This window comes from Hydractinia symbiolongicarpus, chromosome 14, assembly GCF_029227915.1.
Source record: "Hydractinia symbiolongicarpus strain clone_291-10 chromosome 14, HSymV2.1, whole genome shotgun sequence".
NCBI classification, from domain to species: domain Eukaryota; kingdom Metazoa; phylum Cnidaria; class Hydrozoa; order Anthoathecata; family Hydractiniidae; genus Hydractinia; species Hydractinia symbiolongicarpus.
Genome location: NC_079888.1, coordinates 5852648 through 5869942, shown reverse-complemented (window position 1 = coordinate 5869942; position 17295 = coordinate 5852648). Strand labels below are relative to the sequence as shown.

General features: G+C 35.6%; 1 protein-coding gene across 2 annotated transcripts; it reads right to left on the bottom strand.

The window, feature by feature from the left end:
* Positions 1 to 7878: 7878 nt before the first annotated feature.
* LOC130625796 (uncharacterized) lies at positions 7879 to 15134 on the bottom strand. 2 transcript variants are annotated; one of them, XM_057440907.1, is made up of 7 exons: positions 14810 to 15134; positions 14466 to 14567; positions 12176 to 12615; positions 11117 to 11210; positions 9586 to 9822; positions 9278 to 9409; positions 7879 to 9120 (listed from the first exon to the last, which is right to left on the bottom strand). In XM_057440907.1, exons 3-7 carry the CDS (start codon positions 12554 to 12556, stop codon positions 8666 to 8668), a joined length of 1299 nt encoding a protein of 432 aa, XP_057296890.1. In that variant the 5' UTR covers positions 12557 to 12615; positions 14466 to 14567; positions 14810 to 15134; the 3' UTR covers positions 7879 to 8665. The 2 variants fall into 2 exon arrangements, with proteins under 2 accessions (XP_057296890.1, XP_057296891.1); XM_057440908.1 differs by having other exon boundaries at positions 14487 to 14567.
* Positions 15135 to 17295: the final 2161 nt, after the last annotated feature.

The window sequence follows — 17295 nt, the reverse complement described above, 5'->3', positions numbered from 1 at the left end:
CGCAGCCTGTAGTTAAATTTGTGCTGGAAGCCATTGACATAAGCAGAGCATACTGCTTGTGGGTGAATTTCTGCAACGTTTGATAGTAGTTTTAGTTAAGCTATCCAAGAAGATACAATCACTTTAGCATATTTTTCCTTGTGACCTACATCTCCTAAAGCAGCCCCAAGATGTTTTGCTCCAACTGTTGTAATCTCAATTTTATTTCCTTCAAATATATTCTTGGCTTCATCCAAAAGCGATTCTTTAACAATCAGATAAGACTTGATTGGTTTAGGGTAATGCCCATATTTTGGACCATTTAGATTAAATTTGTCCCACCATAACTTTAATGATATCAGCTCTCCTGCACCTGTTAAATCATCTGCAAACGCTACAGATTATACATTTCCATGAACCTCAAGCAATTCATTAATCAATGGTGTCAAGCCTATCGCAATGTCCCCATAGCATTCGGACCACCCTGTGTCGTTCCTTCTTGAGATTTCAATTCTCTTCCATCAACAACAAACACTCTTGCAGGAACAACATAACAATTATAAACAAACGTGGAGATTGATGGACATAAACACTCAATATTATGAAATAAAGCTTCCCTGTTGATCGAGTTGAAGGCGTTATCAGCATCAACCAATAACACAGCTTCTGTTTCAGAATTCTTGAAGATGTCGTGCATTGCATGTATTGCCGCTTCACAGCCGGCATCTTGTCCTCCGCACAACTGAAGGAAGCCTACAGAGATCATTACGTCTTCTTTAACCACTTCCATCACCCCCTTTCCAGCTATTCTTCGTAATACTTCGCCTACAGGTATCAACCCCGGATTTTTATCGAGGGTATTAGTCTGCTGGCAATTAAAGCTTCGAGAGACGTGGTGTTGTTAATCTAATCAACTTCCACCTTTTGAACACAAATCTTTTTAATACTTTCAGCAAAAACTCTTCTTAAATCAACATTAATGTGCCATATTGATTAGATGCAAATATCTTGCGCCACCCATCAGCATCTAATCCTGATGGTCCAGAGCCTCCTTTAGTTCGTAAGGTAGCCTTTCTTACCATTTCCTCATCAATGACATCGTAAATCACTGGATGCACTCTTGGTTTTTTTCCGTGCATTAATATATATGCATCTGCTTCTTTGGGTTTTGGATGCTTTTGGTGAATCAATTTCAGGGTTTTGTTGTCGAGCGGAAGAATACCATTTTGCATGTTGTTTGTAAGTATTTTTAATTCTCCGTTGATATTTCCTTTGTTCATCTGCTTCATGAACTCTTTTGAAATAACTTCTATGGACGCTGATAGTGATACATTTTTTGTCGCTTTTGAATTGTTTCACCTTCAAAAATTAGTTCGTTTTCCACAATATTAATCTTCTTTCAAGTGCCGCTGTATGATCCTTGGACTTTGATGTTTTACAAGGCTTCTGCAGTAAAAGGCGTGGTATAATTTATATTGCTTTAAACGCAATATTTTTAATTAGCGAATCATATAACCATGCATTTATAAGTCTTTTTACTTCTGTAGTATATTTCTTTCCAGCAGCACCGGTTGGTACCGTAAAAATGTTTTTTTTCAGTATACAATTTTTTCATGCGCAGCATCTATTTGCTCTATTAAATCATCTCTCCCTTCCCATTTAAAACGCGAATGGAGAAAAAATAAGCAATTCTGCAAACTTCACAGATGAAGCTAGAATCGAAATTAGCGTTAGAGGATTCTTGCAACGAGGTCAACGAGCATTTTTTGACGCCAGGGTATTTAACCCATTTGACTCATCTCAATCAGAAACTGCATTTAAATCGAAGGAAAACATCAAGAAACGTGCATACGGAGAAAGAGTGCTAGAAGTAGAACGCGGATTATTCACATCGCTGATTTTCACACCATATGGGGGATACAGTCGAGAGACAGAACATTTTATCTCCACCCTGTCGCATAAAGTAGCGGAAAAAAGAAATCTAGAACAAAGTACCGTTACAAACTGGCTTCGAACGAAATTATCATTTTGTTTACTGCGTTCAGCAATTCTCTGTATTCGAGGATCAAAAAATACAAAACGAAGGTTAACAAAAGTATATGTCGATTGTCTCGAGATAACAAATGAAATGAGCCGACTTGTCAACTGAGAGATTTTCTATGTTCTTTATGCTTTAATATATTGAAACTCATTTATACTATGCACAATCGCCTGTACTATATCAGTCTGAGAAACGGAGAACTTTGTTTTGCTGTTTAGCTAGCTATTTTCTTGTCACTTGTAAAGTTTATAATTAAATATATTTTCTACAAATTTCAAATTCAAATACAAATTTTTATTCAAGTCTATTGTACCACGGCCACGTACGCGTTTCATCCTCACGTTTCCAGGCTCTCTGATTGACATAACCCAAGAAACAACAGAGAAACTCCAAAAAGCGGACACCTTTAACACGGTATGGTGAAATACTATAAATATATACTGTATAACAGATACAGAGGTATTTGTTATACTAGACATGTTGACGATTTTTCTGTATATATATTTTATATACTTTAAATGTACCTGTTTGGGTCATTAAAATGAATTCACATATGTTTATCGTAAAAAGTTCACAAAAGAAACAAGAGAATCGAGCAACTATACTGAGAAAAAGGTTAAAGAATTTTACAAACACTTGTTCATGTTGTTTTGATATCTGGTTTGGACAAAATGTCTTCAACTGAGTCCAATAGACCAGCAAGGCACTGAAAAGACACTCTTCCACAAATGGTATTTCATCCTACGGACATAAAAGCAAAAGTAGGAAGCAGAAAAAACTTACCACTTGCCACTTCATGGCATGGTTGATCTCGCCATTAGCCTTCATGTCGACGTTAATGCTACACCATATGCAGCACACACGCCTATTTCTCTTCAACGGCAAGATACTGTTGAGAAACAGCTTGGTGCCGACGCTGCCATGGCAATTCTAGAGAAGTTTTCCTTTGGTGAGCCATTGTCATGGTGTCATCGCGCATGGTGGTAGCTCGAAAGGCTGATGGCACTCCTGGGCGTACCGTTAATCTGTCACCGCTGAGAGCTTAATGTCTTTGCGGAACCGACCATGTCAAGCCTTCTTTCCAACAAGCAATATCATTTCACCGAACACTTGTAAGTCGGTCACTGACGCTTGGTTTTTAGCCAGTGCTGATAGTTATGCTAGGAGATTTGATGGAATTACTGCTGACATCCCACGCAAGTCGAAATGTGTTGATGACACCATGTCATGGAATTTGAATATAAAGGGACATTGGTGGAGAATAATAGATTTTCTGGACTTACGTGGCCATAATGGAGTTATTCTCAATCAAAAGAAGTTTTGCTGGATTTCTTTTCGCTAGAACTTTGATTAAAATCAAACCGTTAGAGAAGTTCTTGCAAGCTACTCGAGCATTTTCCACACCAAAAAAGATAACTGATTTCCGATCTTGGTTTAGGCTAAGTCAACTAGGTAGGGCACTATGACAAACTCGCCTCGTAATGGCTTTTTTAAAACCATTGCTCAGTCCCAAGACAATTCGATTGGACTGAGGAGCTTGAAACTGCTTTCCAACACTCCAAAGAGATCATTGCAGATACTATAATTGAAGGAGATGAGATATTTTACCCAATACGTCGTACTTGCTTTCACCCTGATTAGTCAAAGACGAGAATAGGTTTTTTCCATGTTCAAGAAACATTGCCAATATCCACAGCAATCTCCAGGATATTGTACAGATACCTTAAAGATTACTGGTTATGCTTGATCTACCTGGCTGACCTCAATTCAGGTATTTGATAATTATCACGATCACATAGAGACAGATATTGCTGCGGTTGCTTCTTAAACTTTACGCGCTATCACTTGGGTTTTAGTTCTTAAGGGGAGTGCCTCAATCACTCCATTTTGCTAACCAAGGCGTTACAACCATGAATGAACGTACAAAAAAGGTAATCTACTGGTCAGGTATCACTTGTGACGCAGTTCGGGATAACTGCGTCGACTGCAGTCATCAAAAAGAGGCTTGAATTATCTAGTTGCTGCAGATCGCGCCTCACTAAAGAGTAAAACATTTTGTGTTCGACAAGGCACTTCAGAGTATGGATCACATTGCTTATGCACTGCACTACAAACATTTTTTACGACATTTTGGAGCTCAAGTTAAAGTATCAAATGGTGGTGGAACTGAGTTTGCAGCATAATCTACTCAGTCGGTCTTTAAGTTTTGGGACATGCCTCGTCGCGTTTCGTCATACTATCTGCTGTCATCGAATGGAAGAGCGGAGGTAGCTGTCAAGTGAGCGAAGCGACTGTTGATTAGTAATGTGTCTGCTGATGGTTCCTTAGATGATAACAATATGACATACTTATGTTACTACGGGACTCACTTTAGAATGTCTTATAAGTTAACTTAGCTTTTTTACACACTCCCACGCTTTGCCTATTCATTTTGTAATCAAGACACGTCTTTCCGCTGTTGTGGGCTTATCCACGAGGCTTGCGTCTTTAAGATATCCGCCATTAGCAAAACCTAGAGTTCCCACCAGCATGGCAAATTCTGAAATTAAAGTAGATCTTGAAAACCGAGGAGTATGGAGAAAGCAAATCAACATGTATAAAATCCAGACCAGAATTATTAGCCTAGGTTATCTGGTTAGATATAAAATCTCAAAAAGTACTAATTTTTGCTGACGTCAGCACGCCCAGATTTGTCGCTTTTTCACATCTACAGTGGAATCCCGTTAAAGCGGACACCATTGGGACCAAAAAAATTGTCCGCTTTAATGTGATGTCCGCTTTATAGAGAGTTTGTGTCAAATTTTATTTTAGATGGGATTTTGCCTGAAAAAGGTGATTTATGCTTTACTGGGCTTAAAGTAAGAAGTTAAGAGGCTAGGATTTGAGGGTATATAAGCTATATTCAGAAACATTAATCAAACTTTACAAGAAAAAGTCTTTGATAGAGGCTTGCTTCTTGCATTTAATTTGTACATCCTTAATCTTTTTTGTAACTGCCGTCAGCATTTTTTGACTTTCTTCATCGAAGACGGTACAACGGCGCATTTTTTCCAACGTTGTGATGATTTCTTTGCAGCTCATCTGCTCTTCTTGTTCTGGCCCATAGTCGTCATTATCCTCGTCATCTTGGTCGTCGTCAGAAATTTCCTGAATCTGATCATCTGGCTTTTCTCGATTGCAGATTGCATCGATACTATCATCTCTGACCTTCTGTCGCCAATCGATTTCTAATTCGTTAATCATGGGTTCTGATGCTGGAACGTTTGTCATTTTGTTTTGTCGTTTGTTTGTTTGGGAAACGCGTGAACCCTGGGGCAGGTTATGGTCTCGAAATTCCAGTGCATTACGCACTCATTGGCCCTGACAAAGCTGTGTCTTTTACAGAAAGGTGTATTAAAAAGATTTTAGACTCTGTTGATAAAAACGTTAGAAAATGTCTGAAATAAGAATAAAAATTTCGTTGCAAAATCTTTGTTTCCATTTTTTGTTTTGAACTGTCCGCTTTACAGGGAGTCTTTATAGGGAAAATATTCATTTGGTGCAAAATAAATCGTCCGCTTTAAGAAGTGTCCGCTTTATGACTGTCCGCTTTAAGGAGAGCTTTTTATAAGAGTTTCACTTAAAATCATTCCGTTCCAAGTGCTAGTGTCCGCTTTAACGGGCTGTCCCCTTTAGATGGTTTCCGCTTTAACGGGATTCCACTGTATTTGAGTTGTGCAGAGGATTGTTCTATAGTACAAACATTACAAAAAATTCCAGTTACGGTATTTTTGACTTTGGTTACGCGACTTGCCCATGCTAAATTTAAACTCTTGCAGCCTACCAGCTACAGCGTACTGGTCAAGTGATACCGTTTCACCATTTCTAGAAATAGAAAAAAATGGCTTTTTAAAAATATTATGTCCGCGGTTGCAGCTATCACCAAACCACCAAGGAAGTTAAAAAATAAGTAATTTTGGTTGTATGACTGTGATTTTGGCACAAAATGTCCTTATACCATAAAAAATATACTATATGATCGTGAGCGGTCCGTGAGGACTAGATTATTTACAAGCTGTGTTCAAATGGTTATTGGATCGGCTGCAATTGAAATAAAGCATTCTTTTATGGCTTTTAAGAAATTAAACATTTTCTGAGATCGAATTTTATAGCATGGATAACTTAACGGCATCCGGACTTTGCTCTACTTCTCTCGATATATATATATATGTATCTATCTCCCATCGGGCAATTTGAAAATTCAACCTTGCGTGGCGCCAGCAAACATTAAAAAAAGAGACACAGAGAAAACCTTCACATTTGGTTCGTTTAAAACCGACACTGGCTTCGTGTTAATAATTTAAGCAAGTAAAAACAAATGAACATAACAATACACAAAGAAAACTAGCCAATCACATTAACAATGCCATTATATATGAAGCAATAACCAATCAAAATTAATCTTAAAGCTTTCACAATTCCGTCTCCAGGACATCTTGTATCGTTTCTAACATGTTTGTCCTGATGTTAGAAAAAGAAACAAGATGCTCTTGGGACGAGGTTGCAACTCTGTTTCCTCAATAGCAAACGATTTTTTTAAAATCTTTTTATGTCCAAAAGTATTTTTAAAATTTGAAGAACGTAGTAAAATACCAGCATTTTGAAATGAGTGACAATGCAACAAAATATATAATTCCAATGTTCCAATAGTAAACCTGTACCAGGATTTTTAACCAAATGAAACACGTTAACGCTGAAAAAGACAGCATGTGGATAATGACTGTAGTTGTCATGTTATTGCTTGCAACTTTCTCTTTGAACATAAGCTTGCAGATTTAAATAAACACATGTACATAATATTAATATGATTGTACACACCCGACAGGTATGCACAAGGTTTACATTTCTATACCTCGAATAAAGCTAGGGCGACATAGGAGAATTTTTTAACGCACACGCAATGCAACATGATGCATTGCACGCTTACGTAAAAGTCCCATCGTGTCCCGTAACCATCAAAAAAGTCCCCGGGGGCAAAATTAATTGTTGCTGCAACACGAGGACAAAATAAATTGATTCCATTTTGTTGCAGGGACAATGCTGTTGCAGAGACATATTTTGTGCTGGCAACAATTTTTTGAAATGTTTTATTGTGTCGCCACCCTCTGCGGGTTGTTACAACACATTTCTGCAACATATTTTTTTGTAAATCAAGTAAAATCATCCATATGACTTTTTTAAAATGACAACCTTTATCATGTGATTCTTTATGTCAAGAGGCTAAAAAATGCTAGGGTTTGCCCTCATTCATAATATAATCTTAAAACTGTAGTGGTAGCGTAATTTTTTGGTCTATTGCTTGTCAGAGGAAGATATTTAATGGCAGCCAACTTTTAGATGGTACATTTTTCCGTCAGACGCTTTCTAGCTATCACATTTCAAGTTCATCTTCTCAGCCGACAAATCCGTTACGTGATTCTGTCTTTCCTTGTTTCGTTTGTTAAATTTTTGTTGGTTTTTGTGGTAGCTACACGAGCAGCATTTTCAGGCGCATGAAATGAAACAAGTCTCGTTGTATGCGCTTTAGTGAGTGTGGTTTTTAGGAGAATGACGTAATTAATAAACGTAATAAGTAGTTAGTTCATTTATATCCATTTCATTACAGTATCTCCATTTGCATATTCGGCAATTCAAATTCTCTAAATATGCTTCCGCCCTACGAAGGCGCATTGCTTATTAGTGAACCGTTTTCTTTTAAAATAATATCGAGCTGGACTTTTAATCAAAGGAGATACCGTAACGACGTAGACAGAGAACTGTCTAGAAAGTTTGTTTCGATTATGTTGGACACCGATTCGTCAGAAGTTAGTACTCAGACAAACCTAAAATTATTTTTGTTACTTACTACACTTTTGACAATGACGATTCCCTATAAATATTACTCCATCAAAATAAAATTAAAATACTTCACAACATTTAATCATGCACACATTCAATTAGTAAAATCATAAAATTGAAACTCGCAGAAATTATTAAAAGGGTCGGATAGTTTCAATCCAATCTGGGAGAAAATTTGCTCGTGGGTCATCAGTTAGTAGTAAAGGTACGGTCTAATCAACTTCCTGATATCTTGGCAAAAGTTTCCTTACATTCAAAAATTTATAAATTAGATTTTTTCTCTTTTATTTAAGTAATTCGCAAAAATCATTTTATAAAAATTACTTTAGTGACAGAATGTCTGTTCATTTTAACGCCCTATCTAAAACAATTCCTGTCGGCGTTATTTTGTAAATGTAAAGTAAACTCCTACAATACCCCTGTTGCATACCACCAGCATTAGGAGCTATCAAGGTAAGTTGTGATGTAAACACTTTCCTTTGCTTTAACATTAAGCGTTAGTTTTGTTTTTGTTTTTTTCTTTTTTCAATGTAACCTCATTGGAAATGAAATGAAATAAAATTATGAGGAACTTTCTGCATCGTGTTGGTCAATTTCTGAAGATAGCTATGTATTTAATGAAAGACCAGGCTTGACCCCCAAAGCATCATCGGTGAGAAACGGTATAGATATTTCAACCAGTTGCTTCTAGGATTAGTCATGTTGGTATAAATTTGAGTCGTGCAAGTCTTATTAAATATTTATTATAGAGTTTTAAAGCAATAACCTTCAATTAGGAGGTAACAGGTACTTTTCCGTGATAGGATGCTCGACTCGGCCATTAGGGAATTTAACACCAACTATTATGTGATCATGTAGGGTGTCCTCCCACATTATTGCTTCAATAATGTACTTTTCAAAAGCAAGCAAAGACTGAGGAGCTGATATGTATGTTGTGAATTCGAAAGTTTTTATAAGCAAATTTTGCGGAGAGTTAGGATGAGTTATGTATAACTTTCCTCTGTGGTCAGCTTCCATATAAAAGATATATGAGCCAGTTTCTGGAGGAACGAATATTGTTTTAAGTTGACGGCCAAAATTGTTTAATGCATTACCATACGACTTTGCCCAAAATTGATGAAACCATGCCACTACATCAGCGTTGTTTGGAAATTTGGAACTGGAAGTAAGACCATGCAGGGAGTATATGTTCTTAAACAGTTTAACCTGAATTCTTCCATCAACTAAAAGAAAATGAGAAATAGCTAGATATGGATATTAGACTGCAATGAAATGTGACGTAAGAATATAAACAACAAAATTAAGTCTTTTGAAATACCAAATAGACATTTTTACTTTAAGAAACCAATAAAATATGTGCTGATTGTTATAAATAGATACCTCCGTTTTGGAATCTATGGATTCCTTTATATAAAGTACATTTATCTCTGCCACGAACCAGTTGATTATCATATTGGAGCAATCCATTAAGTGGGTAAGGACAGAATTCATATCTTGGAGCTATCCCTAAATCTACAAAAAATATATATACATTGTGTCGACTTTTGTGTTAAATTTTGTATACGCCTGTTTTAAAATATTAGATCTTATCAAGAAGTTTCTCAAACAAGACTCTCTTGCTTAAAAATATTCTTTCTTTCTTTTAATCATTCAGCAAGAAGTACTTTAACAAGCGAGTCTATACTTACAGTCAGTCATTAACCAACGGTTCGAGCAAGTCTCATTAACGACCAAGATATCGTTGATAAAACAAACTCTTTTCTGTGAGCATTTGTGAAAAACATCTTTTTGACCATCATACATAAATTGTTGACCAACATCGTTTTTATCAAAAGGTCTGATAACGATTTTGTCGCCATCACTGACAGAGCACGTTCCATTTGCATACCAGCACCAGTTACCAGCTGCTACTTTAACCAATCCCTCTTATAAAAAAAATATATAAAATTTATTTTATGTAATTAAACTCGTGTTCATAGTTTTGGATTGATTATTGGTGATTATTGGTCTGTGATTGTTCATTTGGAATTGGGATGGGTGGTTATTGCTTGATGGTTGATGATTACGGATTGATGATTTGTGATTATCGGTTGGTGATTATTGGTCTGTGATTGTTCATTTAGAATTGAGGATGGGTGGTTATTGGTTGATGGTTGATGATTACGGATTGATGATTTGTGATTATCGGTTGGTGATTATTGGTCTGTGATTGTTCATTTGGAATTGAGGATGAGTGGTTATTGGTTGATGGTTGATGATTACGGATTGATGATTTGTGATTATCGGTTGGTGATTATTGGTCTGTGATTGTTCATTTGGAATTGAGGATGAGTGGTTATTGGTTGATGGTTGATGATTACGGATTGATGATTTGTGATTATCGGTTGGTGATTATTGGTCTGTGATTGTTCATTTGGAATTGAGGATGAGTGGTTATTGGTTGATGGTTGATGATTACAAATTGATGATTTGTGATTATCGGTTGGTGATTATTGGTCTGTGATTGTTCATTTGGAATTGAGGATGGGTGGTTATTGGTTGATGGTTGATGGTTACGGATTGATGATTTGTGATTCTCGGTTGGTGATCATTGGTCTGTGATTGTTCATTTGGAATTGAGGATGAGTGGTTATTGGTTGGTGGTTGATGGTTACGGATTGATGATTTGTGATTATCGGTTGGTGATTATTGGTCTGTGATTGTTCATTTGGAATTGAGGATGGGTGGTTATTGGTTGATGGTTGATGGTTACGGATTGATGATTTGTGATTATCGGTTGGTGATTATTGGTCTGCGATTGTTCATTTAGGATTGGGGATGGATGGTTATTGGCTGGTGGTTTTTCACTTGGGATTCAGTATGGGTGGTTATTGGTTAGTTGTTTGTGGTTAGGGAATGATGATTGATGATTGGAGATTAATGATTGGAGATTGATTATGTGTGATTGATGGTTGGTAATTGTTCATTTGGGATTCAGGATGGGTCGTTATAAGTTGGTGGTTGTTCATTTGGGGTTTGGGATGGGTGGTTATTGGTTGGTGGCTTGTAGTTAGGAAATGATGATTGGAAATTGATAAGTAAGGATTGGGATTGGAGGTTGATGATTGGAGTTCATTAAAGATTCCGGATGGGTGGTCATTGGTTAGTAGTTAGTGATTAAAGATTGATAATTGGTAATTAATTAACCTGACTTAGAAGTCGAGAAATCGGGATAATTACCTTTTGAATAGCAATCACACTGGTGTGTTTTTTCTTCTGGTGGTTGAAGGCATGTACATTTGTCACATTTGTTAACCGGACACGATATGTTGTACTGCAAGTAAGACACGAGAGAAGAATTAAGCAATACAATTTGAGTTAGAATGGAAAGAAAGAATTATCCTATTTTCTAGAACGTTTTCGCAGATTAAATTTGTTTTATGAGGACCAGATTTAACCACTGGGCTCAATTGATTTAGTATAGGTTTTGCATGTTAAAAGGAAAATTCTACTTGTTGCTGCGTCACCTCTGCCAAAAGCGAAATACATTTACATCAAGTGTTCATAAGTAAGAACACTTTGCATCACGTGACCCTTTAAAGCACGTGACACTTCACATGACGTAAATAGCAGGGGCGGATCTAGGAATTCTTTCTGGTTAGGCAAAATAGATTGATAGATTTTTTGGCAAAGTAATGTCAAGGGTTGTGGTGTTGTACGAGGTAAATCGGGCGTTTTGTGTTTTTGCTGTAAAAGGAGCAAGAATTTTCCCAAATGTAAGGCTCATATTTAGTAAAAATCCTTCCTAGATTAGAAACGAAAGTGTCTTTATAGCCCAATATATAACACTTGTATCCTCGCTAAAACATGCGGATGGAAAACGCGTCCTTTTAGCAAATTTCGAAACTGGGTTACCATTGCCATAGTTTCTTTGAATGACATACTGGTATTAAGTATCATCATCAAGCATCTTTTTACGTTTTACGCACATATCACGAGTACAAGGAATAAGTAGGGGAGTTGCTTTGTTTCATAATATACAACAAGTCTAATAAATAACAATACAATAAAAAAAAACATTACAAGACAATTTAGTAATAGGGTTACTGGTGTAATTTTGCACTAATTTTTTTTAAGCATTCATTTTAATGTTATAAAATTCCCACAAAAGTAAGGCAGTTTATTAGGCCAGAAAAGAGTTAATTAGACTGGAATTATTCTCAAACATGGTTTTTAATAGTCCCAAAATTAAATAGGCCTAAAATTATATCAAACAAGATTAAAGAAAAAAGTAATTACTAAGTATTTGTTCCTCCAGTTTGGATGTCGAATGTTGAATCCGGTATCATAATATGCCCATCCAGTTGCATTTATAAAAGTAATATTATCTGCTTTGCTGTTTCTATCCACAGACAACAATTCACATTGTTTTGTTGAAGTCTTGAAGTTAAAAGATTCACATGGTATGTTATAAACACAGTATTTTCCACAATCTCTGAAACTACAATTACTGTAACCTGTAAATGGTGTCATGTTCAGTTTTCTGTTTGAGACAATTCTTCGGAAAAAAGCAGCGTATCCCAGAGATCTTATTACACCTTTTTGTGCGTATGTTTGGGTAGTGATCACCGTAAGTATGGCAAGTACAGAATGAAGCACCATGATAAGATTGTTCATCATTTTCACCGCTTCCGTATTAATGAAACCAAAATTTTACTTTTCCACTTTTACGCCGTATCCTAAATAGAATCTTTGCATCAATAAATTTTGTTTTGTTAGAATCCTTATTTCTGTCAATATTTAGTTAAAAATAACCAATCAGAATTTTTTTTTAAATTTTTGTTTTGATAAACTACGCAGCCCTGATAATTCCCTCAATTTCCCTCAAATTGCCCTAATAAGTTTAATTTTTAACCCTTTTAATTAGGGTTCTAAAATATATTTTCAATTTGACTTGCACGCTTACATGTAGAAGAGAAGGAAATTTTTCAAGTGGAGTGAAATATGTTGGTTATAATGTTTGACACATTTTTTCCTAAATTAAACTAAACCAACATTTTCTGCATTACACTTCGTTTTAAAGGAATATAGCTTTAAGATTGGTGAGTATATATATGTCGGAGTTGGTTAATGTAATATCGTATGGAGACATATCCTGGTGTTGCCCCCTCCTTTTATTCAAACTCACCTCCTCCTCCTCTCCCCCTTTTAAAAGTTTCCTCTTAAATATTTAAAATTTTCTTTTTTGTTTTCCTTAAAAATGTGATATGTACAAGTCTTAGTAAATAAGTACCAAATAACAAGAGGTTTTAACGTCCTTAGTCATTCTATACTAACTGTTGACTCTTCCTCCCCTGCGATAGTAACTGTGTTACATTACCGCCAGAGTTACGTATAGCTTTAATTTAACTTGCTTGCCAGGCACACAAGCCTGTTAGCGGTCTATATACTATACTTAAAGTGCGTCGAGTGGGGACTCTAATTTTTAACCTTATGATTACAATCCGAATGTGCAGCCATTGCACCATCACTGCTAGTTACCAAGCTTCGTTTACAGTTCTTGTTAAATGCTCTATTTTTGCTAAGAGATACATGTATTGTTTGTAGATTTAAATAATAAGGTTCGAAGCATTTTAAAAATCTGAAAATCAAAATTACAAGGAAACAAACATACCCATCAAATTAAAAAGGTTTGATTTACTTATGCAGAATCTTATAGCCAATCAAATTTGTCACGTGGCCAGCCAGAGTCAGGGCTTTTTTTTGTTGAGACTTTAAAAATTACTAGTTAATGTAAGAAAAACACAAAAGTTACCAGTCAGTTTAAGAAAAACAGGAAATTTATAGTTAATGCAAGAAAACACGAAATTTACCAGTTAGTGTAAAAAAACACAAAAGTTACCAATCAGTTTAAGAAAAACAGGAAATTTATAGTTAATGCAAGAAAACACGAAATTTACCAGTTAGTGTAAAAAAAACACAAAAGTTACCAGTTAGTGTAAAAAACACGAAAGTTACCAGTTAGTGTATGAAAACACGAAAGTTATCAGTTAGTGTAAAAAAACACGAAAGTTACCAGTTAGTGTATGAAAACACGAAAGTTACCAGTTAGTGTAAAGAACACGAAAGTTACCAGTTAGTGTATGAAAACACGAAAGTTACCAGTTAGTGTATGAAAACACGAAAGTTACCAGTTAGTGTATGAAAACACGAAAGTTACCAGTTAGTGTAAAAAAACACGAAAGTTACCAGTTAGTGTATGAAAACACGAAAGTTACCAGTTAGTGTATGAAAACACGAAAGTTACCAGTTAGTTTAAGAAAAACAAGAAATTTATAGTTAATGCAAGATAACACGAAATTTACCAGTTAGTGTAAAAAAACACAAAAGTTACCAGTTAGTGTAAAAAACACGAAAGTTACCAGTTAGTGTATGAAACACGAAAGTTATCAGTTAGTGTAAAAAAACACGAAAGTTACCATTTAGTGTAAAAAAGCACGAAAGTTACAACTTAGTATAAGAAATTTACTAGTTAGTGTAAGAAATTTACGAGTTAAAAAGTAAGAAAAACTAAATAAATAGTTAATACCTTTAAAAATTGAACACTCACCACGTAGGAGGATGGTTTCAACAGTGTAAATGCACACTTTTCTTTGTAAGAAATCTTTAAAACACCGGAAAAGCTCGATTTCTGAAATTTTAAGAATATTTAAAGAATAATACTGAAACCCGATCATCAGACAATAATTTTTTTGCGTGTGTGTGAAATCTAAAATATTCTTGTTTGAAGCACTTTTCTTGAAGAAAACTTTATGAAGCCATTTTTTCACCAATTGTTTAAAAATCAGTTATATTTAAGGGTCCAAATGTCAATTTTCTAAGAATTCTCAGGCTCAAAAAAAAAAGAAAAAAGGTGTTGAAAAAAATTCATACCTGTCAAGTTTTACTTGCTTCGGCAACTGTTTTCAAAACATGTCTGTTTCAAATTATTATGTTAAGACCCCTTCGTCCCCAAGGTTTTTTGATTTTTTGATATGAGTAAAAACACATTCCAAACAGGCAAAAAACCCTGGGGACGAGGGTGTATATTAAGAATACATGTCTATTTAAAGTATCACAAGGAGTTTTCGCCAATACAAATTATCAATTCACCCGTCAACAAATTTAAAAATTAATCAATACGTCATCTTCAAAAGGGATACCTACGTCAAGATAATCCCATTCGACCACAGGTAACCTTTTAGCAACGCTGTCCCTAGGCCCTTTTGTCGTTTTTTTAAAATGTACACTGTGTCCGAGGTTGAAGAAGCGAAAATAGGGTCAGGTGATGAAGTTGCAATTGCGTACTGAGCTTTCTTAAAAAATCGCTTTATGCTTTTTTAAAAAATAAAAATAAAATGTTTTAGGAAAAAGTTTAATATCTATCAATATAAACATTTATAGTATTCATGTAAAAAATTTTAATTCGTGATAAAAGAATTTGATAAAATAATGTACAAGCGTGCTCTTCAAAATTTAGCGTGTTTCTCATTAATTTTTGCGTATGCAAAGTCGTCACATGGTTAAAAATATGTTAAAATATTAATTACGCATTTCGTGTCTTTTGGGACCATAATTTATTTAAATTTTTATAAATCCTGATAACTCTCCTTGTCTATTGATAAGAACTATTTAATGGGTTTAATGTGCCCGCATTGACTTTAGCATGACTCTCCGACAAGTGAAAACTAGAAACCAATTTCAATTTTATATTACTGGGAACGCAACTAACTACACTAATAATTCGTCTATGAAAGAAATGCATTGAAATTTCTAGATTCTTTGTTTTATTGCGCACGTAGTCATTTGGAAAAGAGCAAGTGACTGTTTTCATATAAGTAGAAGAAGATCAAAGAAAAAATAATTCTTCCGTAAAAAGGTTTCTGTCCTACCTTTTAAACTTGCAATATCGAATTTTGAAAAGACAAGAAGGGCAACCTCGTTCCCAGGGTAATTTTTCTTTTTTATATATATCCGAGAAGGTGCAAACAAATATGGCCAAAAATATTAAAAAAGCAAAAGTTTGTCCTGAGAACGAGATTGGCAAGACAGGCCGAACCAAACACATTAAGGGGTTGTTTATATGAGAGGCGGGACGGGACGATTGCCGGGACGGGACGTTTGCCGGGATGATTTTATCCCGCCTTTATATGGAAAAAAGTGCGCCGGGACGATTTCACAACACAAGCGCCAAATTTAAATTTTTCTAAAGTATAATGGCGCGTCAAAACGAAAACAAAACAAAATTGCAAGCGAATAAACAGATTTTTTTAACATCATCAACATTGTTGTTGCAGCTCAATACATTGTTAATGATTTTAGCACTTCAATACACTCACTATAGAACTCTTTTAACTGCATCACTTTTGAGTGGAAGCAAAAGAAACTGTTGGATAAAAAAACCGAAAGCATTAAAAGAGCAAAGGAAAAACCGAATTCCTCGTTCAACATGGTTCAAACAAGGACGAGTGGAACAGTGGTGGTTGAACATGTTTTTTGATGTTCTTCCCGAGGAGGATTGGAAAAAGAACTTCAGAATGACAAAGGCTATGTTTACTGATTTAGTAGATCAAATACGCATATGAATTACTCCTGACAACACATCTCCAAATTATCGAGCCTTGTCTGCAGAAAAAAAAGTTGCAGTAACGTTGTACTACTTGAAAGACACAGGATCTTAGTCAATGACAGCAAACACTTTTGGCCTGCACATATCTACGGTGTCAAAAGTCATAAGAGATGTTTGTAACTGCATAACTTACAAGCTTGGACCAAAATACATAGCCCTGCCAAAAACGAAAGAAGAGATGCTTGAAAAAGTAGGAGAATTTGAGGCCAAATTTGGAATGACGCAAGCTTTTGGCTGCATAGATGGCACCCACGTACAAATTTTACGACCTAGTGAACATTCACAAGATTATTTTTCTTACAAAATGTATTTTTCTCTTAACGTTCAGGCAGTATGCGATTTCCGTGGCTATTTCATGGATGTTGATTGTAGGTGGCCAGGCAGTGTACATGACGCGAAGGTGTTCGCCAACTCAAATATTGCATTGGTTTGTCTGCATCAAAATCAATGTTCTCAAACTCACACTTTGCTTTATAATCTAATAGACAGTTAATGAGGTTAAAAACCATTTCATCATTGAATCTAAAACACTTTTTCTTGGTTGGAACATCTGTTGGCTTCTTAACAAGTGCACGTTTAGCAGCCATGTTTGTTTTTTTCTTTCTATTGAAATATGCTGATAGTGCAAATATTACCTCGTTTGTCCCGGGACGGTGTGTTTATATGGAAAAAAACGTCCCGCCTAAGCCGGGATCCCGCTTAGCTCAAGCGGGATCCCGCTCAGCCGGGACGGGACGAAATTGTCCCGGGA